The sequence below is a fragment of the Narcine bancroftii genome, chromosome 1 (genome assembly GCF_036971445.1).
Source record: "Narcine bancroftii isolate sNarBan1 chromosome 1, sNarBan1.hap1, whole genome shotgun sequence".
Lineage (NCBI taxonomy): Eukaryota > Metazoa > Chordata > Chondrichthyes > Torpediniformes > Narcinidae > Narcine > Narcine bancroftii.
The window spans coordinates 27,822,144-27,850,111 of NC_091469.1; the positions used below are offsets into that span (position 1 = coordinate 27,822,144).

Genomic DNA, 27,968 nt, shown 5'->3' on the forward strand with positions numbered 1-27,968 from the left:
TTGAGAGAAGTCAATAGGGGAAGGTAAAGAACAAATAGAAAGAGAGAGGGGAGGGTATCACCTGAAATGAGGACAATCGTCGTTCTAGTTTCACGTCGAGTGATTTTTTTTTTCAACCTGTGAATTCAGTTTGGCTCCAAAAAATTTTTGGATAAATGAGGATTTCAGAGAATCTGATTTTGGATAATTGTTGTTGTATTGTACAATCATCTCCCTGTTTTGGTACTATATGAGGACATTTTATTTTACTCTTTTTCCAATGCTTCCTATTGGAGAGCAGTTTATTATTTGTGCAGTGATGCTTCTCGTTCAGTTCAGATTGATGTAGTTACTCTTTTTACACATTTATATTTCCATTCTGGATTAGTTATTGAAATGAATTTTACCAAGGTTACTAAATTTTGTGCCCCTATTTTAGCATTTCATACATCAGTCTATCATCCTTTCTCACTTGTGATCCATTTGTCATTTGGAATTGTGTAATCTCCTGAATTTCATCGAATAAATAGTAAAGTCAAGTTTATTGTGATGTGATTGTACAAATACAATACAACCCGACGAAACAGCATTCTCCGGTCCTCAGTGCAAAACACGCAGATGTACAACCAGACATAACACACACACATACAAACAAACAATATATATGTGGAACACATATTCATCTATACAAATAAATATTGTTTCATGAATATGAATCCCACATGGTTAGTGTGATCAGTTCCTTTGGTCATTCAGCATCCTCACTGCCTGTGGAAAGAAGCTGTTCCTCAGCCTGGTGGTGCTGGCTCTGATATTCCTGTTTTTCTTACCCAACGGGAGAAGCTGAAAGATTCTGTGCGCAGGGGGGGAAGGGGTTATTATAATTTTGTGCACCCTCTTCAGTCAATAATCCTGATATGGATCACGTCAATGGGCGTGGAGGATTGGAGGGGGGGGGGGGGCGGGGGAAGAGTCATTGATATTCTTTGCCACTCTTATAGTCCTGTGGATTGACCTCTGATCCATTTCTCTACTGCATCCATTCCACACTGTGATGCAGCTAGCCAGAATGCTCTAGATAGAGCTCCTGTGGGAGTTTGACATAATGGTGGCCAGTAACTTTGCCTGCTTCATTCTTCTCAGGAAATGCAGTCACTGTTGCACCTTTCTGACAAGTGGGGTGATGTTGAGTATCTACAGTAATTCACTAGTTAAGTGAACTCCTAGGAACTCAATGCTCTCCTCTACTACAGAGTTGTTAATATGCAAAGGAGGATGATCGCTCCTGGTCTGCCTAAAGTCCACAACTATCTCCATTGTCTTGTCCACACTGAGACTCAGGTTGTTCCTCTTACACCATCTCACAAGATATACCACCTCTGTAGTGTGACTCAATTTTGCTGATGAGGCCACCTACTGTTGGCTTAATAAATTATCAGCATGTACTCATGAGCATATCCTTTGGAATATTAGGTTAATATGCTATTATCTTGTCAACATTAGTCACATTGTACAATCAACTTCCAGCTTTCTAAGTTTAACTTTTAAATTGTTCTTCAACATAACATTAGAAAATTTGGTATCGATAAGTTTTGTATTTTTTTAAATGTGTAAAATGATTAAAAACTCAAGTGCATCTTTATTTTCTGTGCTTGAAAGGAAATATTTCTATTTATTGCATAATTGCTTATTAATTGAAAAATTTTATTAATGTTTTCTTTTCTAGCCTCATGCAATTGCTGATTCCAACATTGTATCATGTGAAATATCCAGTTGAAAAAAACAAAGGAACATCTGTTTTCAACTTGGGAGAGAAACAAGAAATTGTTCAGCAGTTATTAGACTTCATGTTGGATGTTCTGTTGATGCCTTATGGGTACGTATAAGAGATAGAAATAAAAACAGAAATAGTTCATTTCGTTCACTTATTTTAGTTCTGTTATTTTCCTGTACAAGTCCTATATCCCTTGACATCCAAACTGTAAGAGCCAAAGGCTCCCTTCTTACCTATTGTTTGGCTGCAGGCCATCAGCTGTGTCCAGGGTCTGTAGGCCTCTTCCTGTTGGCCACATGCCCGAGGGCTGGCACCGTTTTCAGAATAGAAAGGAGCATGGCAGCGCATGCATGGTTGGCTCGGCCCGGCGGCAGCGGCTTCAGCCGGGACCAGCGTGTCCACCAGTACCTGTGCACCATGGAGCGTGGTGACGCATGTGTGCTTGGCTCAGCCCTGGCAGTGAGTAGTTGGCGCCACGGCCAGTGCGTTCTTCAATGAGCATGCTCAGGAGTTTGGACACATTGACGCATTGTCAGTTGGGCAATCTGAGGAGGGTGAGTTAAGCATTGATAATTTCTGTCAACCATTACACAGATGTTATAAGAACCATTACAAGCTATGAATAATTGATATTTCACTAAAATGTTACTTTCTTCAGTAGTTTTTTGCTATTGATATTGAACGATACTACAGACATTAGACCTTTTATTGTTTGTTAATAAAGACTATTTAAGAAAATTAATTACCGATTCATTCAAGAAATGCGTCTCAGGCCAACACCTCACTTGGCCTCCAAGCGACTTTTGCTAATCAAAGTCGCTCTGTTTAGTCAACAGAAAATTATTTATTGGAACATTTGGACTGGTGTAAGGGGAAATTGAATTGTATTGAAAGCAATAATAGCACCCATTTTAGAAATACGAAGTTGCTTTGCTCTTTATAATTCGTATCCATCAGCCTGAGTAGTAGCCACAAAAAGAGTTTAAAACTTCTAATCTGTGAGAAGAGAATTTTGTTAACACATTGGTAAAGCCATTTCTTGCAAATTAGTGATGTAAATTATGGATGCTATGGTGTAGTTTTGCTTACTGATAACAGTACAGTTTGCTTGTGTTTCTGTGGTGGGTATTTGGCGTCATATGGATACAGGAAAAATAGTTATCTCTGCTTTACGAGTCTGTGCTTAGTCACTACGTATCGAAACCTGGAAGAAGGCAGATCTTATGAAAGAACTGCGTCGACAGGAACTAGATTCAACAGGTGACAAAAGTGCTCTCATTGCTAGACTGAAGCTGGCAATTAAAGAAAAAGTAGAGGCACCTTCGGTCGATGAGAGTAAAAGCTTTGTGAAAGCACTGCAGATGATGTCAGCTGATTCTAGAGTCAGTGGCTAAAATGGCTAAAGATGTGTCACAAAATGTCAGTAAAAGGAGTCAGATTTCCAGGCAACAATAAGAAGTGCGCCTTAGAGGAGCAGATAATTAAGCAGCAATTGGAGCTAAGGAGGAAAAGGGAACAATTGGATCTGAAATCAAAACTTATTACTAAGAAGGATGAAGTGAAGGTACTGACAAGTTTAAAAGGATCTATTATTGTTCAAAGCAACCTATCTAAGAGGTCTGATGGTAAGAAGTCATCACATGAAATGAGAGCATTTGCTGAGGCAGAACCTTTTGTACTACAGTCACAAGGCATGAATATACATGGACAAATCCTCCCGGGGGCTCAAACACCAATAATCACCCGCTCTTACAGAGATACAAGCAGATTTCAATCTATCCAGCCAGAATTCTATTCACTTCCATTGAGTAATAAAAATCAGTGAACAAGGACATGTGACATTTTCAGCTACAGTACTAGCTTTATGCCATGGTGAAAAAGACAATATTTTGTCAATGATGGCAAAACTAAATGAAATTACTGCTTTATTAATGCAGCAACAAGGTCTCCTATTCCTTGCCCAAGAAGGAAATTCAAGTTTTTAACAAAGATTTCAAGCATTCATTAAATCTTGTGAACATAATATCAAAAGTAAGACTAAAAGTGACAGTGATCATCTTTATTACCTGGAACAGTACACTGAAGGAAGCCAAAGGAACTTGTGAGGAGTTGCCTGCATATGGATCCAGAAAAGGAATTCACTAAGGCAAAGGCATTACTACAAGATCATTTTGGCAATGAGCATAAAATTACAATGGCTTGTATGGAGAAGGTTCTTTCCTGGTCATCAATAAAATCAGGGGATACAAAAGTTTTACAAGCATACACCCTCTTTTTAATAGGATGTTGTAATGCCTTGGAAAATATCGACAGCATGCATGAGCTTAACTTACCTTCTAATATGTTATCATCATAAGCAAATTGCCTTAAAGACTGAAGGATTTGTGGATAACAAGAGTTTGTAAACCTCAGACAAAATATAGAAAGGATGCTACCATTGAGGATATTGTGGAGTTCCTTGAATGGCACGTGCGGCTTGCAACTGTACCAATATTTTGAAATATCAAGGACGCTCCAACAGTGGGCAGAGATGCAAAGAAGTCCAAGTCACAGCCTAGTCCAAAATTGAAAAGAAATACCTTTGCCACTACTGTATCAGTTGTGTAATAAAGAAAAGGATAAAGTAACTAAATAAAACGAATTTGCCTGCTGAGAAGATCTGTTTGTTCTGGGAAGGTGTACGTGCTTTGGAATGTATTCACAATTGAAAAAGAAGGGACATAATGAGAAGATCGCTTTCTTAAAAGAAAAAGGAATATGTTTTATCTGTATGTGTAAAGGGCACATCAGTAAAAATTGGAATAATCGACTTAGTTGTAACATATGCAGTTTGAAGCATTCTAGAATGCTGCATATTCACCTAAGGAATAAGGAACCAGAAAATGAGCAAACTGAAACAAAGGAAGCAGCAGAAAACAGTGTTATAACCTCAGTTCAGACAAGTAGTTTTACTGGGGCTGGTAAGGATAACTGAAAACTCTCAGTAGTGTCTTTACAAATCATGGTCAAGAATGGGAATGCAAAGGTATGTACTTATGCATTTTTCAACCCAAGCAGCACTGCATCTTTTTGGAGGGACCAATGAACAAACAATCTTCAAGGAAAAAAGTCAAAGATTCTATTGAAAACCATGGGACAAGAAAAGGTAATTGAAACTAACATCATTTCAGGGTTAGAGGTTGCTGGAGTAAGTGGCAAAGATTTTTGTGATCTCCCAAGCTTATGCACTAAAAGTACTATGCCTGAGCACAAAGGAAACCATGTCCATCAGTGGTCTTATCTGTGTAAGGTTTACCTACCTGGAGTTAATTCTGAGATAGAAATGCTGATTGACTCAGATGTACCAAAGGCTTTGGAACCACTAGATGTAATACAGAACATGCTATTAAAACTATGCTTCAATGGACAGTCAATGGACCATTAGAAAGAAAGAATGATATTGCTCAGGAACAGTTAGCGACAAGTGTCAACAGGATTTCAGTTGTGAAACTTGATGAGTTGTGGGAACAGCAAAATACTGTAAATAAGCAATTCACTTCTGAAGAAAAGAAAACAGATCAATTTGAAAATAAATCAAAGTCATCTAAACCAATATTGAATGAATTATTTTTATCAAAGGTAAATGAAAATGAAGTATTATAAGATGCTGCAAATACTGCTGGTGATTATTCCTGTGTAATTGAATCTGAGGCAGGACTAAAACAAGTGACTGCAAAACTGGTGCAGCTGCCTTCAGAGAACAAAATGTTGAAAGGGGACTTGGAAATATTGGATAATCATGAAAACAGTAACGAGAAATTGTAGATAGAATTCACAAAGCCAGAGAGCAGAAGAATTAACTGCTGAAGAAACAAATACAGTAATTGAGGAAAGGGATTCAGCATTATCAAGATACAAAAGGTTTGAGGAGATTGATCTTTTGAATGAGAACAAGTCATTGGTTAATTACACAAGATGGCTGGCTATAGAAAACAGTAAAGAATGTATCTTGAAGGCCCAGCTAATAACGATGCAGAAAGAAAGATATTATATTTCAACAATGTAACAAGCAAGAGGAAAACATTCAAACACTTCGAATTAACTACAGTAGGACTGAAAGCAGAAGTACAAATCTATCACATGATCTTTTCACTCCAGGTCAAGTTAGTACCTTCTCAGAAGATAACGAGAGAATTACTTTCCTATCGAAATAATTGAATGCAGAGAGAGAGAATCTAATAAAAGGCCTCAAAATAAACTGTCAGAAACTGAGACTGAATTGGAAGTTGCAAAATTGGATTTGGAATTGCAGAATAAGGAGACAGAAGCCAGAGTGGTTGAAAAGGCTGCATTTACAGAAGGATTCTACAAATGATGTGGCTGTTGATGGGTTTGAAGAACTAATGTCATTTGAATCTAACCTTACCTATGACCAACTGCGGAAAAGAAAGAAAAGGGTGAGCAAATCTGTTGCAGGGAAGGTTCATTAAAATCGAGAGGATCAGATAAATCTTCAAAATCTGGTTCGAAGAGTTCATATTCTTACTATGAGAAGCAGAATGCTGAAGAAAGGAAGAACGCCAAAAGACATGCTGAAAACGTACCTCATGTTAAACTCAAAAGGAAAGCTGTGTCTTCTGCTGAGGAAGAGCTAAGGTTTACTAGTCGACGTTTTAAACCAAGGATTCTACAGAAGATGGAGGAACTTTGATAAGTACAAACTGACATTATTTTATTGTTTTTGTGTTTTGTACTTTGCCTAGTACATGGATTGCAGTGGTGGTAAAATCACTTTTTTTAAGGCTCTGGCCTTGTAACAAATGAAGAAAGAAGACCTGTGTAACGTTCAAATGTTATGTAGTTAATTGTTCTTTATAATTGATTGTATAATTATGTAATTAAAGGCATTACGTCTCAGTATAATAATTAGGGGCTGGTGTAAGAGCCAAAGGCGGCTTACTTGATGTTTGGCCGTGGGCGTCAGCAGTGTCCCGGGTCCATAGCCCTTTTCCCGTTGGCTGCATGAGCGAGAGCAGGTACCTTTTACAGAGTAGAGAAGAGTGGCAGCATATGCGAGGTTGGCTCGGCCTCGGTGGCTTCAGCTGTGACTGGTGTATCTGCCGGTGCGCATGTGCCATGGAGCCTGGTGACACACGCGCGCTCAGCCCAGCCCCTGTGGCAAGCATTTGGAGCCAGTGCCAGAGCGTTCTTCAATGAACATGCACGGGGGTTTGCATATGTTGAAAAGGAGGTTCGCTAGTCCACGTCATCAGTTGGGCGATCCGAAGAGGGTGAGTTAGGCATTGATAATTTCAGTCAACCATTACACGGCTGTTGGAACGTTACACAGATGTTATATGAATATTAGAACATTACACGTAACATGTTAATAATTGGTATTTTGCTAGAGGTACATCAATTATGCCTAGCTATGCGTACAGGGTAAGAGTTATCAGAAAATCAAGCTGTCTTAGAATCTATTTGTATTTTTTTTAATAATTACTAATGAGCTTGCTTGCATTTTGTAGGATAATCAAGTTGTCTATTGAATCTAAAGTATCCTCCTTATTACACTAGCTTCCAATTTAAATGTTTTGCTGCTCATGTCATTGAAAATGGCTTTTGTTGCATCTGACAATTGGTTCTCACTTTAGGTTTGTGTTCAGTGATCCCCAAAGTCGGCCAGGTCAAGGTCAGCAGCAAGGGGTTAGTGGTGGTGGGCTTGCTCAGCCACCACCAGGCATGAGTTCATATGCAGCTAAACGTGTTGTTGGTGATAACCCATGGACAGCTGAACAGTTGGAACAGGTAAGAATTTGCATCATGAAGTCTATGGCAATTTGCTCTTTAGTTCTGGTTCGTTGAATCTAAATTTGTTCACACTTGCAAATCCTGCTATTGTAATGGGACTGCCCCAGTACACCTATATTTTTGGCTTTTAGGAGTTAAACAAGAATGTTTGCAAACACTGTGATTATAGTTCAATACACAAAAGTGCTGGAGAAAGTCAGCAAATTACGTAGTGTTCTTTGTGCAATGACAATAACAGGTTATCTTACCTTATGTAACAAATATATGTAACCAACGTTTAGGGCCTGGGCCCTTCGTCAAGGCATGAGCAAAATTAAGGTAGGCCCCTGAATAAAATGGTGAAAAGGGGTAGGAGGAGGTGCACAGACCCACAGGCAAATGGTTATAGGTGAAGAAGAAAAGCATGGAAGTGATAGGGAGAGGGAGTAGTATCATTAAATGGATGGGAAGGGGTTTGGGAAAGGAAGAAAGGAGACAGTGGGAAAGGGAGAGAGAGAGAGAGAACTGGAGAGGTAATGAAAACTGGAATAGTTGGTTAATGCCATCTGGTTAGAGAGTGCCCAGACTGAATATTAGATGTTGTTTCTCCAATATGCAGGTGGCCTCAGTTTTGCCAGTGCTTGAGACCATGGACGGAGATGTCAGTGTGGGAGTGGGACATGGAATTGAAACTGGAATGTCCTCAGTATTGCAGCATACAGCAAAGATGCTGAATGAAACAATCTCCCATTCTGCATCCTATCTCTCCAATGTAGGGGAGGCCACAATGGGAGTACCAGAAATGGTGGATGACACCTGCTGATTCACAAGTGAAGGTGAATGGACACTCATTCCTTTTCCATTGATCGCCCCTTTGGTACCTACCCCTTTAACTGCAGGAAGTGCTTCATGCGCCCCTCCCTCACTATCATTGGGGGCCCCAAACAGTCTTTCCAAGTGAAGCAACATGTGAATCTGCAGGAGTCATTACTGCTCCCATTGTGGCATCCTCTACATCGGAGAGACTGAACGCTGGAATAGCAGGTACCTCCCAGTGGCAAACTATTTGAATTCCGCAATCCACTCCCACACCAACATGTCCGTCCATGGCCTCATAAAATGCCAAACCAAGTTCACCCATGAATTGGAGAAACAATACCTAATATTCTGTCTGGGCACTCTCCAACCAGATGGCATCAACTTTTCTGGTTTCTGTTAGCTGTCGCTGTCTCTCTGTGTCTCTCTCTTTGTTGCTGTCTCGCCATCTCTTTGTCGCTGTCACTATGTCCCTCTTTTTCTTTTGAATATTTTATTTTAATTTTGTGGACAACATGCATACAAAATAATCATTTCTTAAATACATAAATTGAAATAGAATAGAGAATAGGAGAGAAGATCAACTTGCAGAACAACCTTCAATTATTGCCATGGTTTAGTGCAACCCCAACAATTGTGGGGGGAAAAAAAGCTATTACAGGCTCCATGTACAGGCTCCAAACATTAACAAAGAAAGAATAATTATTACGCAAACTGTACGTTATTTTTTCCAATGGAATACAAGACCTCATTTCCGAATGCCACCGTTGAATACTCAAATCAGTCTCATTTTTCCAAGTAATTGTCAAACATTTTCTAGATGCCAATCTCATAAAAGCAATTTGAGACTTCTCTAATTTTAATTCTAAACTCAATTTTTTAATATAACCCAATAAAAATACCATAGGATCAAGCAAAATTTTAAATTTAAATAAAACTTTTAAAAGTTCCTTAATTCTATTCCAAAAAGGTTTCACATAGCCAGGCAGAGTGCAAGAAAGAGCCAACTTGCTTTTGGCACCTAAAACATAAATCAGGAGTTAAATATAACTATGAATAAAATTATAATGAACCAATCTATACCTTACATTTACAATTTTAGTCATAGTATCCTCACATATAGCTATGCAATCATCTTGAGAAATAGAAATAGATAACTTTAGATTTATAAATTTCCAGTTTAGACATTTCATTCTGTAATAAAACATACATCTCAGATATAAATCCTCTCTTACCCCCTTCAGTTAGTAAACTTTCAAATTTAGACCTCCTAGGCAACTGTAAATTACACCCAACAATAAGGCTCTAACTTGATAATAAGTAAACAAAGTATTTGAAATTTCATACATCTCTTTCATTCTTTGAAACAAAATAAAATGCCAGCCTCCTAACAATCCTCTACCAATTTAATTCCTTTCTGTTCCCACACTTTCAAAAGTTGGTTATTTGATGTAAAAGAAAAAAGCTTATTTTGAAATGAGTTTTAGCCGAGATTTTATCTATAATTCCATTCTTTTTAGTCCATAACTCCATTAAATGTTTTAACACCGGTAAATTATAACTGTAAAAGCTGTAAATAAACTCATCCATCCTCTCCTCATCAATCTGAGATAATTCAGTTTTTTTCCCCAAACCAAAGGTTTAGCCACTTTAAACTTCATATTAATAAATTTCAACTGCGCCGATTCATAGTAATTCTGAAAATGAGGAAGTTGCAGTCCTCCTAAAGCATATTTCCAAGTCAATTTCTGCAACAACACCCTCGTCATTTTACCTTTCCATAAAAAATTCCACACCAAAGCATTAAAATCTTTGAAAAATTTTTGGGGAATTCAGCAAAGGGTAGTTTGGGGGGGAAGGTTTGGAAGGGGTGGGTGGGTTAGGGCTGGGGGGATGAGTGATAATATATACACACATGTGTATAGCGCGCACGTGTATAGCGCGCACATGTATAGTGCGCACACACACATAATACACATACTCGCATGCGTACATGCGTGTGTATGTGTATTTACTTGTTTTTTTACTGTACGACTTATTTTAATAAGTAAATTTTTCAAAAAAAAATTAATGGTATAAGTAGTCTATATCTCCAAACAATCTCCCCTCCCTCTCCCCCCCCAAAAAAAACCAAAAGCTGGGAATAAAGAAAAGAAAGAAAAAAAGAAGATAGATAAGTAAAAAAGAGAAAATGAACTGTTGGGGTCCAGTATCAAGTTCATAACATCTAATTCCATTTCTTAGCTAGATCTCTAATAGGGGAAAGAATTCAGGAAGAGAATAAGTGCCCCTAAATATTCAACCTTGCATTCTGCAACTATGGCTGCCATACCTGCAAAAACATACTTCTTCCTTAAATTCTAAGTAATTTTCTCCAGGGTAACACAACTACATATTTCCGCATTCTATTGGGTTATATCCAGAGGGGTATCAGACTTTCAAGTAACGCAGTAGATATCCTGGCCACAGCCAATGCAATTTTAAGAAATTCTAATTGTTACTTGGACAGTTTCATTTTGGATTTTATGTCAATTGTATTTCCTAGGAGAAACAATTCTGGAATTTTTGATAATTGTTTCCCAATAATTTGATCTAACAAAATTCTTAAATTTTCCCAAAAGGGTTTCACTTTAGAGGTTGACCAGGTGGAATGTAAAAAGGTTCCTGCTTCTTCACCATATCTAAAACATATATACGATATATTGGAATATAATTTGTGTAATTTCTGTGGGGTAAGATGTAGCTGATGCAAAAAATTATATTGCACCAATCTATATCTTGCGTTAATTGTATTTGTCATGCAATCTTGACATAAGTCAGACCAGTTCTTGTCACCAATACTAATATTCAAGTGTGATTCCCATCTTTGTTTTGATTTATATAACTCCTACTTAGGAGTGCCTGACAGAAGTACATTGCAGATGTAAGCTTTCTTGTGCTCCCCTTTCAAATCAGATTCTCCATTTCATTGTACTCTGGTAATATCATGGTCGGTCCTAATTCATCTCTTTTTTTAAAAAAAACAGGTCTTAATTGAAAGTAGCTAGAAGATTGTATTATTAAGAATATTATATTTATTTTTTTAACTATTCAAATGACATTAGTTTCCCTTGCAAATAACGATCTTCAACATATCTGACCTCTTTACGGGACTATACATGTAGAATTTTATTATCCATTGTTAAAGGAGTTAATCTGTTTTGTGTCAAGGGCATTTTTGGAGATATTTTTCCTTTTGATCCAATTAAATTATTCAATTTGTACCATGTATTCAAAGTATGTTTTGTTAAAGGTGCTTCCTTACCACCTGAAATAGATTTAATATCCCATATCTTCTGCTAGTCTCTCTCTGACTTTGTGCAGTTCAATTTCCACCCATGAAGTCTTGACTCTTCCATCAAAGAGGGAATTGACAAATTTCATCTGGGCTGCCCAATAGTAATGTTTAAAATTTGGGAGTTGCAAACCTGCATATATTTCCATGTTAATTTTTCCATGGAGATTCTGGCTAACTTACTTTTCCCAAAATATTTCCTAACTAACTTAGTCGAATTTTGAAAAATCTTCTTTGGTAATGGATTTGGAAGAGTCTGAAAGAGGTATTGTATACATGCGAATATACTCATTTTAATACAGTTAACTATTCCAATTAAAGTTATCAGAAGAGATCAACTTTTTTAAGCAAGGGAAGGTAGTTCATTTTATACAAATTTTTAAAGTCACTTTCCATTTTGATTCCCAAATACCTAATCCCATTCTTCGGTCATCTAAATTGCATATTTCTTTGACAATTTGCATAATCCCTATCAATTAATGGCATAATCTCACTTTTATCCCAACTAATTATATACCCAGAAACCCTCCTATAATCTTCCAATTGTAAATACAACCTTTGCAGCCTTTCCGGTTCTGTCAGATATATTAATACATCGTCTGCAAACAGACAAGTCTTATCTTCATCTTGGCCAACTCTGAATCCCTTAATGTCTGGATCCCATCAAATAATTTCCGCCAAAGGTTCTATAGCCAATACAAAAAAAGCCAGAAAAAATGGACATGCTGGTCTACTAGATCTGGTCAGTAGGATGTTGGAGATACTTGGCCATTCATCACAACTCTGGGCTTAGGTTCATTATATAGGGCTTGAATCCAGTTTATAAAGTTTTGACCTCTGTCTCTCCTTCTATCCAGCTTCCCACATCTTTCACTCTCTATTTCAGAGAGCTATTCTCCCCCCCCCTCCCCCCCCGCCTCCCCATTACTTCACAACTTTTTTCTCTTGGGCTTCACACCCATATCCATATATGATCTCCTCCCTACCATTTTATTCTGGCGCCTGCCTGCTTTCATAGCTTGAAGAAACACTCAATCTGAAACGTTGATTACATATATTTGCCTTCCGAAAGGTAGTGGACACAGCTCAGGACATCACAGGCAAAACCTCTGCCACCATCAGAGGGCAGCAGCAATCATCAAGTATCCACACCACCCATCACACGCTTTGTTGCTCTGTTCTTGCTGCTACCATCAGGAAAGAGGTGTAGGTGCCACAAGAACAGCACCTATACAGGTTCAGGAACAGCTGCTAACCCTCAACCATCAGACTCCCCAATGACAAATTCAAGTAGGGACTCATTTAAGGATTCTTACTTTTGCAGTTTTAAATTCTCTCTATTGAAAAAAAAATGGTGCTGCAGCAACTGCTGGTAACGACAGCACAAAGAACCATGGAGACCTTTTTTGGTTTTGCAGTTGACAATGACTTATGTAACCTCAAGTTGACTTTCAGCCATTAATGTTAACATTTACAACCATTGAGAATATTATAAATTGAAATCTTCTGACTTAAAGGTCATACTGAACAGAAACAAGCTCTTTACTCCATATGTCCATGCCCTCCATCAAGTACCCGTCTGTACTCATTCCATTAAGTAGCCTTTAGTCTCTGAACATCTGTGCCTTTGTGATTGAAGTTTTCTTCTAGATACTACTAAAATGTTGTGAGAGTACTTTCATCACAGATAACATATTAATGATTCTCTTCAACTTCTCTAGTGCAATCACATCCTTCCAATAGTGTGTAACCAGAGTACTCCAGCTATGGCCAATCCAATATTTTATAAAGTTCTGCTCTTGTATTCTGTTTTGGATAACGAAAGGAACTTATCCTGTTTGCCTTCTTTACCATCCTGTATACCTGTGCTACTGTACACCAAGAACCCTTTATTGCTCTGTAAATCTTAGTGCCCTACCAATCATTATGTTTGTCCTAGCCTTTTAGTCCTTCCAAAATGCAGCTATCAGGATAAATTCCATCTCCCATTGCTGTGCTATTCTTTTTGCCTCATCAATATTGTCCTACAAAAGGACTACCCTCCTCACAATTCACCATTAATGTTAATGTAATATGCAAATTTACTTATCTCCAATATTGGGTGGCACTGTTAGCATAGCAGTTAGTGCAACATTTTTACAGCGCCAGCGTCCCGGGTTCGATTCTGATACCGTCTGCAAGGAGTTCATATGTTCTCCCCATGTCTACATGGGTTTCCTCCTGGTGCTATGGTTTCCTTCCACCTTTCAAAACATACAGGGATTGTAGGTCAATTGGGTGGCCATGCTGTATGTCTAAATTTAAAAATAATGCCATCCAACTAGTTAATGCCTATATCACTGAGGCTCCCAGCATGATCATTGTGTTACACTGTAATGGCACTGATTTACCACAGCTTACAAACAAATGATGAATACACTTATTCGTTTCTTTCACCACACCATGAAGGCAACTTTATTTTATTATTCACTATACACAACATTGCATTCTTAAACTCCCCAAACACCACCCAGCTAAACTCCTCTGAACTTCTCATTGGCTCACTGTCACACGAGTGATCCTAACACTCTCACTCTCCTCCTCTCCACGAAGGTAAATACACGACCACGACAACACCACTGGTCACAGACTTCTAGTCACAAAATCAACTCTGCCTTCACTCATGGATTTCATGAGTTCTAACTTTTTGGATCAGTTTGCCATGACTTTTTCAGTGCATTAACTGAAAGTTCATGTAGCCTACATCAATCACGTTGCCCTCATCAATCTGTTTTGTAGCATTTTTCAAAAATTCAACCAAATGGATCGAACAGGATTTCCTCCTTGATGCCATTTTGATTAATCCCTGCTTTTCCAAATGTTGATTAATCCTCTCCCTCCAAATGTTTTAATAACTTTCCTGCTGTTAAATTTTGACTCACAGGCCTGTAATTATCAAGCTTATGCCTGCTGGTCTTGGAAAAAAAATGTTTCAGTTAGTGTTAGTGATCTTGCAGTTGGCAGAAAACCGAAGCAGTTCACAAAATATTATGTTGAATTTTCACAAGGAATTCGTAAACATAGGAATGGATACGCAGTTATGATTATAACTTCAATTATTTTAGATAATATTATCTTTTGAAATTTGCAGGGGAGAGTTTGAATATACAATTAAAATTAATGCATTACTAAAATAAATAGTAAGTTAGTCTTTCTTTAAAAAAAGAAAACCTGCAGGAAATTAAGAAAGATCTGTGCAATGCCACACAGTTTGGAAAGAATGGAACAAATTCACTGAGAGTAGATGTAAAACTGCAGTCTACCATTGAGTGGGGAAATGGGCAATGAGCCCAGTGGCATAGAAAAATCCGGTTAACTGAAAAACGTCCGGTACCAAGCATTTTGAACAATTGGAGTCGTACTGTATTTGATTTTTATTTTTACGTGGTACAGTTTTAAATTACACCTTTCACCACAGATTACCAGCACATCAATCAATCATTACTTCATGCACTGATAATTTGGAAATACTTCTGGTGGCAATAAAAAAACACATTTTGGTGAAGGCAGGAGAATGTGGCTTTAACAAATCTGAAACAAAAGTAATGAATGTGCTTGTGGAGAGCAAAACAGTTCCATGACCTCAAATATCAGCACTGTTTCTCTTCCAGCTGCTGTCTATACCTGCTGATTATTTTCACCATGCTCTCAGTTCTGAAAAGTTACTAATCAAATTTAATGAATTTCTAAAAATAGTGCAAATTAGGAATTCTGAAATTCATCCAAGCGGAACAGATACCAGAAAATGAAGCAATTGCCCACCTGGTGGTGGCATCAAGTGACACTCGCCACAGTGTGGCAACTGCTGCAGATATGGAGGTGAAAAGCTGCCAGAGGTAAGAAATTAGACTTTCACAAGACCCAATACTTTACCATGCTTGAAGGATTTTTTCAGTAATGTATTTTTTATAACTTTATAATGGTTATGACAGTTTGTTAAAGTGAAAATCAGTTTTAGTTGGGCTAAAGTAGGAGGTTTATATGTTCTGATCTTTGGTTTTACTAAGTGGGAGCTGGTTCTCAGCACTATCATTGCAATAAAATAGGGGCTTGCGTCCTCCCTAAACCTGTTTTGGGCCTATTTTCTGTAAAACCTCTCCTCAATGCTATCTTTGGGGTTAAGATACAGAAGCCTAAACACCAGCACATCTTGGTTCAAAAGCAATTTCTTTCCAAGATCACAAGATAGTAAGCCATTCAGTCCATCAAATCTGCTCCGCCATTCCACCTTGAGCTGAAACCATTCTCACATCTAATTCAAATTTCTGTCCCTTTCCCCACATCCCTTGATACCCTGACTAATTAGATACCTATCAATCTCTTTAAATGCCCCCAATGATTGGGCCTCCACAGCTGTATGTGGCAATGAATTCCTCAAATCCATGACCCTCTGGCTAAAGAAATTTTTCCTCATCTCTTTTAAATAGGTACCCTCTAATTCTAAGACTACCCTTTTGTCCTGGATTCACTCACGAAGGGAAACATCCACATCTACTCTGTCCAATTCTTTCAGCATTCAAAATGTTTCTTTGAGATCCCCTCTCATTCATCTACACTATGTTAACCCTTCCATTCCAGGAATCATCTTCATAAATCTTCTCTGAACTCTCTCCAACATCAGTACATCCCTTTTAAGATAAGGAGCTCAAAACTGCGCACACTACTCAAAATGAGTTCTCTCTCACCAGTGCCCCATAGAGCCTCATCAACACCTCCTTATTCTTATACACTATTCCTCTTGAAATGAATGCCAACATAACATTTGCTTTCTTTACTACTGATCCAGCCTGGTGCATGAGGACCCCCAAGTCCCTATGCATTTCTGAAATTTGAATTTTCTCCCCATCGAAATAATAATCTGCCTGTTTTTTTTTTCCAAAATGTACATCTGTACATTTCTCAACATTGTATCTCATCTGCTGTTTTTTGCCCACTCTCCTAAACTGTCCAAGTGTATACAACCTTCGGTTTCTTCAGCACTTCCTGCTCCTCCACTTATCTTGGTGTCATCTGCAAATTTAACCAAAAGTCTTTCAATCCATAATCTAAAGTATCGCTATACATTGTGAAAAAGCAGCCCCAACACCAACCTCTGCAGAACATACTAGTAACCGGCAACCAACCAGAACAGGATCCTTTTATTCATTTCTGCCTATTAGCCAATGCTCCGCCCAATCTGATATTTTTCCTGTAATTCCATGGGCTCTCTTCATTAAGCAGCTTTTTATGTGGCACCTTATTGAAAGCCTTTTGAAAATCCAAATACACAACATCCACAGTCTCTCCCTTGTACATCCTACTTGAGATTAACTCAAAAAACTCTAATAGGATGGTCAGGCAGGATCTTCCCTTCATGAAACCATGCTGGCTTGGACCTATCATGTCATGCACCTCAAGGTATAACCTCGTCCTTGAGGATAAACTCACTAACTTTCCAACTACCAATATCAGACTGATAAACCTGTAATTTTCTTTTTTTTGCTTCCTTCCTTTCTTAAATGGCAGATCTAAATTTGCGACCTTCCAGTCCTCCGGAATCATGCCAGTGTCTATTTATTGATTCCTGGAAAATCATTTCAAATGCCTCCACAATCTCCAAAGCCATCTCCTTCAGAAATCGTGGGTGCACCTCATCTGGTCCGGGAGACTTATCTATCTTTAGACCATTTATCTTACCAAGCACTTTCTCTGTAGTAATCTTGACTGTACTTAATTATATTCCCTGAGACCGTTGTCTATCAGGTATATTGCTAATGTCTTCCACAGTGAAGACTGATGCAAAATACTCATTTAATTCTTCTACCATCTCTTTGTAACCCATTATAATTTCTCTAGCATCATTTTCAATTGGTCATATATCCTCCTGTGTCTCTCTTAGTCGTCATATATTTTTAAAAAACTCCAATGGCTAGCATGCTCTTGAACATCTCTTGTTGCATAAATCATGGACTGCTCCAACACCACAAGAGGAATTTGCACTATTATAACAGCACTTTTTCCTTGCACCACAGTATCTGAAAAATTATCTTTCTATATATCTTTTGTGTAAATATCTCTTTTCAGTTTAATTTAATGTATACTTTTTTATTAATTACCTGTTCGGCTGCAGCAAGTAAGAATTTTGGTGCCTAAACATACAAACGTACACAATCCTTTATCCAGAAATCTAAAATCCGGAGAGCTCTAAAATCCGGCAAGTGGGGAGAGAGACGGCAGTGCGAGTCAGACGAGCGAGGGGGAGAGACTGGCAGCGTGAGTCAGGCGGGCGAGCATGAGAGACCGGCAGCGCAAGTAAGGCGGGCGAGGGCGAGAGACTGACAGCACAAGTTGGGTGGGCAAGGGGGAGAGACCGGCAGCGCGAGTCGAGCGAGGGAGAGAGACCAGTAGCGCGAGTCGGGCAGTCGGGGGGGAGAAGACCGGCAGCGCGAGTCGGGCAGGCGAGGTGGGGGGGAGGAGACTGGCAGCGCGAGTCGGTTGAGGGAGGGGGAGACTGGCAGCGCGAGTCGGGTGGTCAAGCGGGGGGAGATGGCAGCGTGATTGGAAAGGGGTGGAGATGGACACGGCAGCACAATTCGGGTGGGTTTAAATCTGGCTTTCTGAAATCCGGAAAAATCTGAAATTTGGAACACACTGTCCCCCAAGGTTTCTGGATAAAGGATTGTGTTCCTGGATATGACCATAAACTCATTATTATCATTTTGCATTGCTTCAACATAAGATTCATTTTACCATTCAGTATTTGATGGGTAATTTTTCAGATTGAGCCCCCTTGATGCTTGAGTTTTGGAACTTAAATTTCCATTCAAATATACAGATATAGGTTGAATAGAACAATATAAATTTCAGAAGTTGTGTTTTTGCAACTGCAATTTTGTCTTTCTGTGGCTCAGATTAATTTGTGATTTTTTTTTAAAGTATTAACTTTTGCATAATCCTGTTTAAAGGTAAAGTATTATATACCTTCAATAATCTCACTGAATCTTGCAGTTATATAATTGTATAGAGTAATAATTTTATCTGAATTCACTAATATTCTGGTCAGTTGGTTGAATTTGATTAAGATTTTTTAAATGTATAATAGTAGAAATAGCTTGAGAAATATGTTCCACATGAAATATATTTTTCCAAAACATTTCACAGTATAATTGACTGGAACAATCCTCTTATTGTCAATAAACTCTACAAGATTTACCTGGGGGACATACCACTGAAAACAAAAGAGGTACGTGGGTTTAGTTTGCTATTTTACCTTTCATTCAGAGGTTCTGGTTAGTTTATATCATTGGTCAAACACCTGAGAATCTGTGCTTTAAATAATTAACTTGAAAACATGCTTTTAAAATGTTGCAGGACTTATTTAAATGAAACCCTGAAAGCAATCAACATGCAAAATCATAAATTTTAAATAGATATCTTATGATCCCCATGGGTATTCAGAAGCACAGGCAGAGTCGATGTTTACCACCTGACCTTAAATATCTTTTAAAAGGTGTTTGTGAGTCATCTCCTTGAACTGATGGTATTTGCAATAAACTTCTCCTCAAGTACTATTGAGTAGAGTTCCAGCATTTTGAACCATTGACGATGAAACAATTATACTTTTACAAGGAAGAAAGGTATTTCACTTAAAAGAGAATTTGCAGATGATGATTGGAAATTGTGCTTTCTTCAGCTAAGGCAAAGTTCATGTATATTTGGAAATTTGGTGGTCCTAATAATGACCCCTGTAGATCTCTACTGGAAATTTCATTCTAATCTGAAAAGCAAATGGCTGGTACTTTCCAGCTCCTGGGCCAATTTTCTATGCATGTCCCTTATTTCAGTGGGCTCCAAGCTTGATAACAATCTTATTACATGGTAGTTATAAAACACCTATTTCAAGTATTTGTATACCATATCAACTACATTTACCTCAATTGATCCTTCCTGTTCATCAAAATAAACTAGCAAGTTAATTGGACATAATTTGCCTCCAGCAAATCCGTGTTAGCTTTTTGTTTTCAATCCATATCTGTACATATGAATACTAATTCTATCCCCAACAAGTTAAACTGACAGGTCAATACTTAGTGAATTTATCACAACATGTTTATTTTTTTAAACAAAGTTGTAACATTTGCAGTTTTCCAATCCTCTGGCACTCACCTGGTATCTCCAAATGTTTAAATAGGATATAACCAGGATCTTTCCAACTTTGTCCCTTGCTTCCTAAGGAACCTAGGATACATCTCCTCTGCACAAAGTAATTTATCAACTTTAAATTCTGATATCTCCTCTCATCAACATTAGTCCAAATACTAAATTTCTTTCCTTCTTTTGGTAAAGACTAATGTACTCACTTATTATTTTCGTCATTACTTCGGCTTTTGAGTACATAGAACACCACAGCACAGAAACATTTCCTTTGTGGTCTTCATTAGGTTTCATTTCTCATCTTGCAACCCTTTTCCCAATTGTTTGTCTATAGACTATTTGCTCTCAGTCTTTTCTTACACTATATATACTTGTGTAATAGTCAATCCTGGATAATAATCGACTGTCTTTTTTATCCTCAAAAATTGCGTATTTTCCTTATATCCCATGTAAAAGGTGACCCCCACCCCCTCCCAACTTCCTAACCGAGCTCCTCATGCCCTGACTGCAAACCTTCGATTGCCTGCCCAGCGGAGCTTCCGATGCCCTGATTTGCAGATCCTGGCCGCCCACCAGAGCTCCCGATATCCCGGCCACAGACTTTCTCCTAAGCCCTGGTCCTGGCCATCCAAGCTCCTGACTCCTTGAATGATGCAGGTACTTACCATGGTCAAAAGTATAACCTGTGTAAAAGTCAACTCCCCAATTTAACCCAAAAAATTGGTCCAAAAAACTTGACTTTTACTTGAGTATATTACAGTACTTTTTGTTTTGACTATTTACATTTTCACTTATCCTGTTATGTCACAGCTGTGCAAGATGTTGGTACGGCAATGTTTGAATACTGTGTGCATTTCTGTTCACCCAGCTATAAGAAAGATGCCATTAAACTGGAAAGGGTGCAAAAAAGATTCACAAGAATACCACCAGTGGTGGAGGGGTTGAAATTGTAGGGAGATGCTGCATTAGCTAGGACTTTTCCCCTGAAGGCTGAGGATATGATCTTATGGAGGTATACAAAATCATGAGGGGCATAAATAAAGTGAATAGTCACAGTCTTTGTCCCAAGGTAGGATAATTTTAAAACTAAGTTTATGGTGAGGGGTGGGGGGAAGATTTAAAAGGGGCCTGAGGGGCAACATTTTCACACACAGGATGGTGGGTATGAACAATGCACTCTCAGATGAAGCAGTACAATTATGAGATTCTACAGTGGTCACGTACTTACCTCGTCGGGAGTGATGCTGGCTGCCGCTGATGACGAAAATGATGCAATGAGTGGAGGTAATAGTGCTCATGCTCAGGTGTGTTAAGCATCATTGTTCGTGTGATGAATCTCTGATGCAGGAGGAGGAGAGTGAGAGCGTCAGGATCACCCATGTGGCAGTGAGCCAATGAGAAGGCAGAGGAGTTTGGCTGAGTGGTGTTTAGGGTGTTGAAGAATGCAATGTTTTGTACAGTGAATAATTAAAGAAAGTTGACTTCATTGTATGATGAAAGAAAAGAGCGAGTGTATTCTTGTAAGCTGTGGTAAATCAGTGTTGTTACAAGCGGAGACCCCATGAGTTCACAGTACCTTCTAATTTAAAATGGATGGTGATGAGCATGAGATTACTTCAACCTACTCCTACGTGGCAGGCGTCACTTGCAGTGTATGTGCTGAATGATTTACAAACTGAAGATTCCCTTTCTTTTTATTAATAGTGCACCAGCATGCTTCATGATCCTCGAAGCGCATTTCTCTGCCCTTAGTGAGAAGAGGAGCATCTTCCAGAGCAGATTGCCTGTGAAGTGGAGGATGTCTTAGTGGATTCAGATGGTAATCTCCCCTATGACATGCTTAAGGCAGCTATCCTGTGGCATACTCCACCATCTAGGGAGACTCGTATTGCCCAATTACTAGTTGATGACAATCTAGGAGATAGGCAACTGTCACAGATGTTGAGGAGGTAGTGCAGGCTAGCTGGAACAGACTTTGTTGAAGGTGATTTTTGGAAACCGAGGTTCCTTCGATGTTGACCTTGTCATGTTCGAGCATTTGGTGAATGTCTTTTGAATATCCTCCCTTGATCAGTTGCCGGATAATTCCGACCTCGTTACGTCCATGACCTCTGGATTGAAGATAGAAGGATTGGCTTCTTCCCCTAGACAACAGGAGCAAATGGTACTCGAACAACTACTTACTGTGCCTTGTGAGGCACCAGCACCTTATCTCATTGTTTTAGAGCAGGGGTCTCAAACTCAATTTACCCGGGGCCGCTGGAGGTAGAGTCTGGGTGAGGCTGGGCCGCATCAGGTTTTCCACAAGAAAAGCTCTTACAAAAACATTCCAATGTTATCAAATGTCTTTATTTTTATTTTTTAACACAAAATAAGATGAAAAAATAAATTAATTAACAATTCATAAGAAAAAAATAAAATCAATCAGTAATAAATAAATAAAATGAAAATAATAATAATACAGCAGATATAGAAGACTGAAGAAACCACATATAGTTGCTGACTGGAGAAATGTAATTGTTATTATTCAGATTCAAATGTCTGTATTAACAGTTCTTTAACCTTTAACTTTCTGAACATGAATGCAACATTGAACATAAACTGTTATGAACATGTCTTCTTCTGCCTACTTCTTACTGCTAGAGATCTGGCAGCGCTTCCTCTCGCATAGCCGAGCCACATTTGGCTTAAGGGAGGAGGCAGTTGAGACCCTCAGTAGGGCTTGAAGATGCTCGTCAGTAAGTCTGGACTTGTACTTGGACTTATTGAAGTTCAAGGTAGAGAAGAGCTTTTCGCACAAGTATGTGCTCCCAAAAAGACACATGGTCCTCTTGAACATTCGGGAAAGCTCAGGGAAGCTGGGGGGCAATTCTCTCAAAAATTGCCCAAGCTTGTCTGCTTTTCCACTCACCTCCCTGAACTTGGTTTTGAGTTCAGAGTTGCACTGCAGGTCAATGAGCTCCATTTGAAGCACAGGAGGGGCATCTTGCACATCAAAGGAGAAGGGGTCTGCAAAAATTTGAAATGTGGCTCTGTGCATCTTGAAGTCTGCAAATCTGTGATCAAATTCCTTCTGTAGCTTCAAAATGACATCCACATACTTCTCACCACTGAATGGTGTACCTGAATCCATGACTCCCTTGCATGCTGGGAAATGGCAAAGTTTTGTCTGAGAAAGCTGGGCTTTCCATAACATAAGTTTCGCAGAGAATGCTCTCACGTGGTCATAGGCAGCACTGACAAGTTGCCCCTGGCCTTGTAACTTCTTGTTCAGTACATTTAGCTCTTGCGTAATATCAACAAGAAAAGCTAAGTCCATGAGCCATTTGGGATCACTTAGCACGGGAACAGTAACCCCATCTTTCTCCATGAAGGCTTTCACTTCTGCTCTCAACTCAAAAAACCTCTTCAATATGTTTCCCCTGCTGAGCCAACGTACCTCGGTGAAGTAGTGCACATCCCTATAATCTGACTCCATTTCCTCTAAAAAAGCACGGAAACTTCTGTGCTTTAAGCTCCTGGATCTGATTTGGTTGATGCATTTCACAACGACAGACATCACATTGTCAAACTTCAGGTATTTGCTGCAAAGAGCCTGCTGATGGATAATGCAGTGCAGAGCAATGGCCTCCTCCACACTCTCCTCTTCCAGTTTTTTTTTTAATAAGTGCCACCAGTCCATTTTTCCTCCCTGTCATTGATGGCGCTCCATCGGTTGTTATTCCAACAAACCGGCATTCTCAATGGCATCACACAGCTGGTAAAATATCTCCTGAGCGGTGGTCTGGCCATACATTGGAATTACTGTGAGCAATTGTCATCAACACCACGAGCATAGATTGCGAGCTGGGCAGTGTCGGTGATGTCTGTGGTCTCATCAAGAACGACTGAGTATATACTGAAACATTTTGCTTTCTCACACAGTTGATCATAAACGTCACTTGACAGGTCAGAAATTAGCTCTGCCACGGTGTTGGCAGAAAGGCTGATGTTGCTAAACTGACCTTTCTTTTCTGGACAGACAATACTTCCAGCCTGTAATGCACTTTTTGACAAATTCACCTTCTGTGAATGGCTTTCCTGCTTTAACAATCATCTCACCAACCACGTAGCTAGCTTCGACTGCTGCATCATTCTCTTTGGTTGCTTTCTTAAAGAAATCTTGTTGCCTCACTAGACATGTTTTAAGATTAGCAACCCAGTTGGCTCTCTCATCTCCTTGGTATTTTGCATACTCCTCAGCATGTCTAGCTGTGTAATGACGTTTCAAATTGTATTCTTTGTGCACTGCAACTTTCTCTGTGCAAATAAGACACGTCAGGATGCCCCTGTGCTCAACAAAGAAATATTGCACTTCCCACTTTTCCTGAAATTGTCTGTGCTCATCACCAACCTTTGAAAAAGACATGTTTGGGGCTGTATAATATATATAATTCCACTTGGTGTCATTGTTGCGTTGAAGTTTCAGTGTTTAGCCAATGCGTCTTTTCTGCTTCTTTTTCTGTCCCGCTGAGCAACAACTTCCAGGTTCAGACTGGACGCCTAAGCACGTGAAGCGGGATCGGCTGCGGAAATTGCGCATGTGCCGCGTGCATATAATGACAAATAGAAAATGCACACAAATATGCTTATATTCGCAATAAGCCCAGCCGATGTCCCGCCCCCGAGAGCAATATATCCCACCGTGATTATTAGGTTCGTTCAGCTCCGCACACAACACTGAAAAGTGCCAATCATATCAAACTTGCGGGTCGCACTAACATTAAACTTTCATATTAAAGCGGGGCCACAAATTATCGTCCCGAGGGCCGCAATTGGCCCACGGGCCGCAAGCTTGAGACCCCTGTTTTAGAGGCTTGATGAGTTTGGCATTGTGATCAAATGTGTTTTTGGCACTGCTAATCTTATATTTTTGGGAAGTAGAGTTACACAACCTGGTATTTTTCCCAATGAATCAGAAGTGTGAATGATTCAAGAATTTACTAGACCCGTTTCGTTGGGCCAGTTGCGACGTTTTTTAGGCATAATGAATTTTTATCACTGATTTCTGCCAAATGCTGCAGCATATTTATTTCTCCTTACTGAACTACTAAAAGGATCCAATAAGTTATGTCCAAAAGACCATTAACTTTGGGAGATGATATCGTGCGTGCTTTCAACAATGTGAAGACTGTGAATGCGTACGTCAAAAGCCCAATGTCTTGCTCTTATCACAGATGAATCTGTCAGTGCTGTGGGAGCAGTGTTAGAACCTCTGGCATTTTTTTCAGCCAAGCTGTCACCGGCTCAGGCAAAAATATAGTACATTTGGACGAGAACTCTTGGCCATCTATCTCACAGTGAAACATTTCCGCTTTTTATTGGAAAGTTGTTCTTTCACTATTTATACAGACCACAGGCCTCTTATGTGTGTACAAGCACACATCTCTACTCGCCCAGAGAGATTCAGCACTTGGATTTCATCCTACAATTTTCATTGGACATACGGCACATTGAAGGAACAGCAAATACTGTGGCCACTGCCTTGCCTCGTGCACAGCACATCAATCCCGATCTCATCCAGTATCACCGGATCAACTCTGGTCCACATCTTCAAGATGTGACTGGATGAATCGGGTGAAAAGTTAGTCTGCGATTTTTTTTTTTCTCCACAGAAAGGCCTAGGCTTTTATTCTGGCAGCTATGAAGCGGGAGATTTTGAGTCTCTTCACAATCTATCGCATCTTGATAGAAGAGCATCAATGAAACTACTTACAGAATGTTTTACCTAGCCTCATGTTAAATGGGATGTTGGATTATGAACAAGGACCTGCTTGCCATGTCCACTCTCTAAAGTCTATAGATAGACATGTGAAATACAAGCTGGGTTTTTTTCCAGATTCCTGTTTCAATCATATTCACCTAATCTTAGTAAGCCCACTTCTGCCATCTCCAGGATATACTTATCTGCTCACGTGTGAAGACTGGATTACCAGGTGGCAGGAGTCCATTTCTTTCACTGATATTTCTGCGGAGACAGTTTCTAGGACTTTTGTGGATCATTGGATTCAATCTTTCAGTGTTCCAGTCATTATTATAACGGTTAGAGGGTCTCAGTTTCAGTTGGTGTTGTTCCAAGCTCTCTGGACACTACACATATTCGCACTATGGCTTACCATCCACAGGCCAATGGTCTCATTGAGTGTTTCCATCAACAATTGAAGGCAGCATTAACAGCAGGTAGTGATGCATCTACGAAGAACAAACATTTGGCCATGGTTCTTCTTGAAGTCTTCACAGTGTTGAGCCAGATCTTGAATGTTCAGCTGCAGAGCTAAGATATGGCACTATGTTAACCTTGCCAGGCGAGTTTGTGAATCCAAGTCCAAGCACAAAACATTATGATCCGGCATGTTCGGGAAAACGTGAGATTACTCTGACCTACTCCTACGTAGCAGGCGTCATCTGCCAAATGATTTACAATGCCGTACTCGTGTGTTTCTCTGGCATGATGCTGTTCTCAAACCACTTCAACCTATTTATGATGGTCCTTTTCAGGTCTTAACGACGCCACCCGAAGACTTTTATGATCAACATGAATGGAAAAGTTGACACTGTTTCCATTGACAGGTTGAAGCCGGCGTATATTGATGGTCCACATTCTGCGTCGGAGCCAGAGACAGAGGACCAGTTGCACCCTTGCCATTTGGACTGTTCATCACCTTGTCTTGTGCTATCGTACGAGGTTGGGCCAAACCGTCAGCCCTCCAGACCATTACGTTGCAAGACAGTTCCAATCAGTCGCCTCCTTGCATGACTCAGAGGCTGAGGGGGCGGGGGGAGGGGGTGGGGTGCAGGGCTATCGTATCGTGTGCTTACCTTCGTTGGTAGCGGTGCCAGCTGCTGCTGATGTAAGCGTGAGCAAGTGTGCTAAGCATCAGTATACGATGGGTGATGAATCTCAGATAGTGTGAGAGTGTCAGGTCACCTGTGTGGCAGTGAGCCAAGCAAGTCAGAGGAGTTTAGCTGGGTGGTGTTTGGGGAGTTGAAGAATGCATTGTTGTGTATAGTGAATAAGAAAAGAAGTCAACTTCATGCTGTGCTGAAAGAAACAAGTGAGTGTATTCTTTATTTGTAAGCTGTGATAAATCTGTGACGTTACAATTCAAACTACATTTTGACAGGAATATAGATACCAAAAGGTTAGGGGGTATGGGCCAAGTACTGTTAATTGGAACTAGCTTACATCAACAATTTGATTATCAGAGATCTTCTTCTTTGGCTTGGCTTCGCGGACGAAGATTTATGGAGGGGTAATGTCCACGTCAGCTGCAGGCTCGTTTGTGGCTGACAAGTCCGATGCGGGACAGGCAGACACGGTTGCAGCGGTTGCAGGGGAAAATTGGTTGGTTGGGGTTGGGTGTTGGGTTTTTCCTCCTTTGTCTTTTGTCAGTGAGGTGGGCTCTGCGGGCTGAAAGGCCTATTTCTGTGCTGGGTCATTTCATGAACTTTCTGTAATCATTTGCATTAATCACATGCTCTTTAATTCCTATTGTAATCTTATCAATATTATCCCTGGAGCTCTGGCTTTAACTTGCACTTTCTTGTCACAGGAAATTTGTGACTTACTGTATTATGATCTGGACTGGTCATATTTAATTCATTCTCCAGAGAATCACTTTAGTATAAGCTGTGATTGTTACATGTAAATATTGTATGTTTTGCATGCAGATAATTCCAGCAGTGAAATTGGAAGAATGGGTAAAAGATTCAGATTGTAATTTTCTCCTGATTAATTTTCTCACCTGTATTTTTAACGATTTCCAAAATTGAATGACAGAATATGGAATTGTGTTTGCATTTACAGCTACCTAGTTGGCATAAAGGGTAAAGCACTGCTTTCGAGTTTTATAGATCAGATTTTAGCATTATCCAAGACCCATGAGAAAGAAAGTTGCAAGTATAGATGTGCATGTTTTGAGTAAGAATGTAGCTTAAGATTGCCCATGGTAGCAGGACTCTCTTCCTCACAACCAGCTTCTGTCCAATAGTCTGGTAATATTCATGGTGAAGTTTTCAAATAGAAAAAAATAATCACTTTTGGCAAAAACTGGAGGGCAACCTGTTCCTGTTGTAGTTGCACAT

At 39.5% G+C, this 27,968-nt stretch overlaps 1 protein-coding gene across 3 annotated transcripts in view; it reads left to right on the top strand.

Annotated features, from left to right (window-relative positions):
* ecpas (Ecm29 proteasome adaptor and scaffold) overlaps window positions 1-27,968 on the top strand; it is a 151,973-nt gene that overhangs the window by 32,687 nt on the left and 91,318 nt on the right. Inside the window, exons 5-8 of one of the 3 annotated variants that reach the window (XM_069922992.1) lie at window positions 1,706-1,855; window positions 7,387-7,540; window positions 15,408-15,547; window positions 18,852-18,933. In XM_069922992.1, coding sequence (XP_069779093.1) covers window positions 1,706-1,855; window positions 7,387-7,540; window positions 15,408-15,547; window positions 18,852-18,933 — 526 coding nt within the window. Of the gene's footprint in view, window positions 1-1,705; window positions 1,856-7,386; window positions 7,541-15,407; window positions 15,548-18,851; window positions 18,934-21,580; window positions 21,664-27,968 lie in introns of those variants that run through there. The other 2 variants (XM_069922994.1, XM_069922997.1) reach the window with 2 other exon arrangements.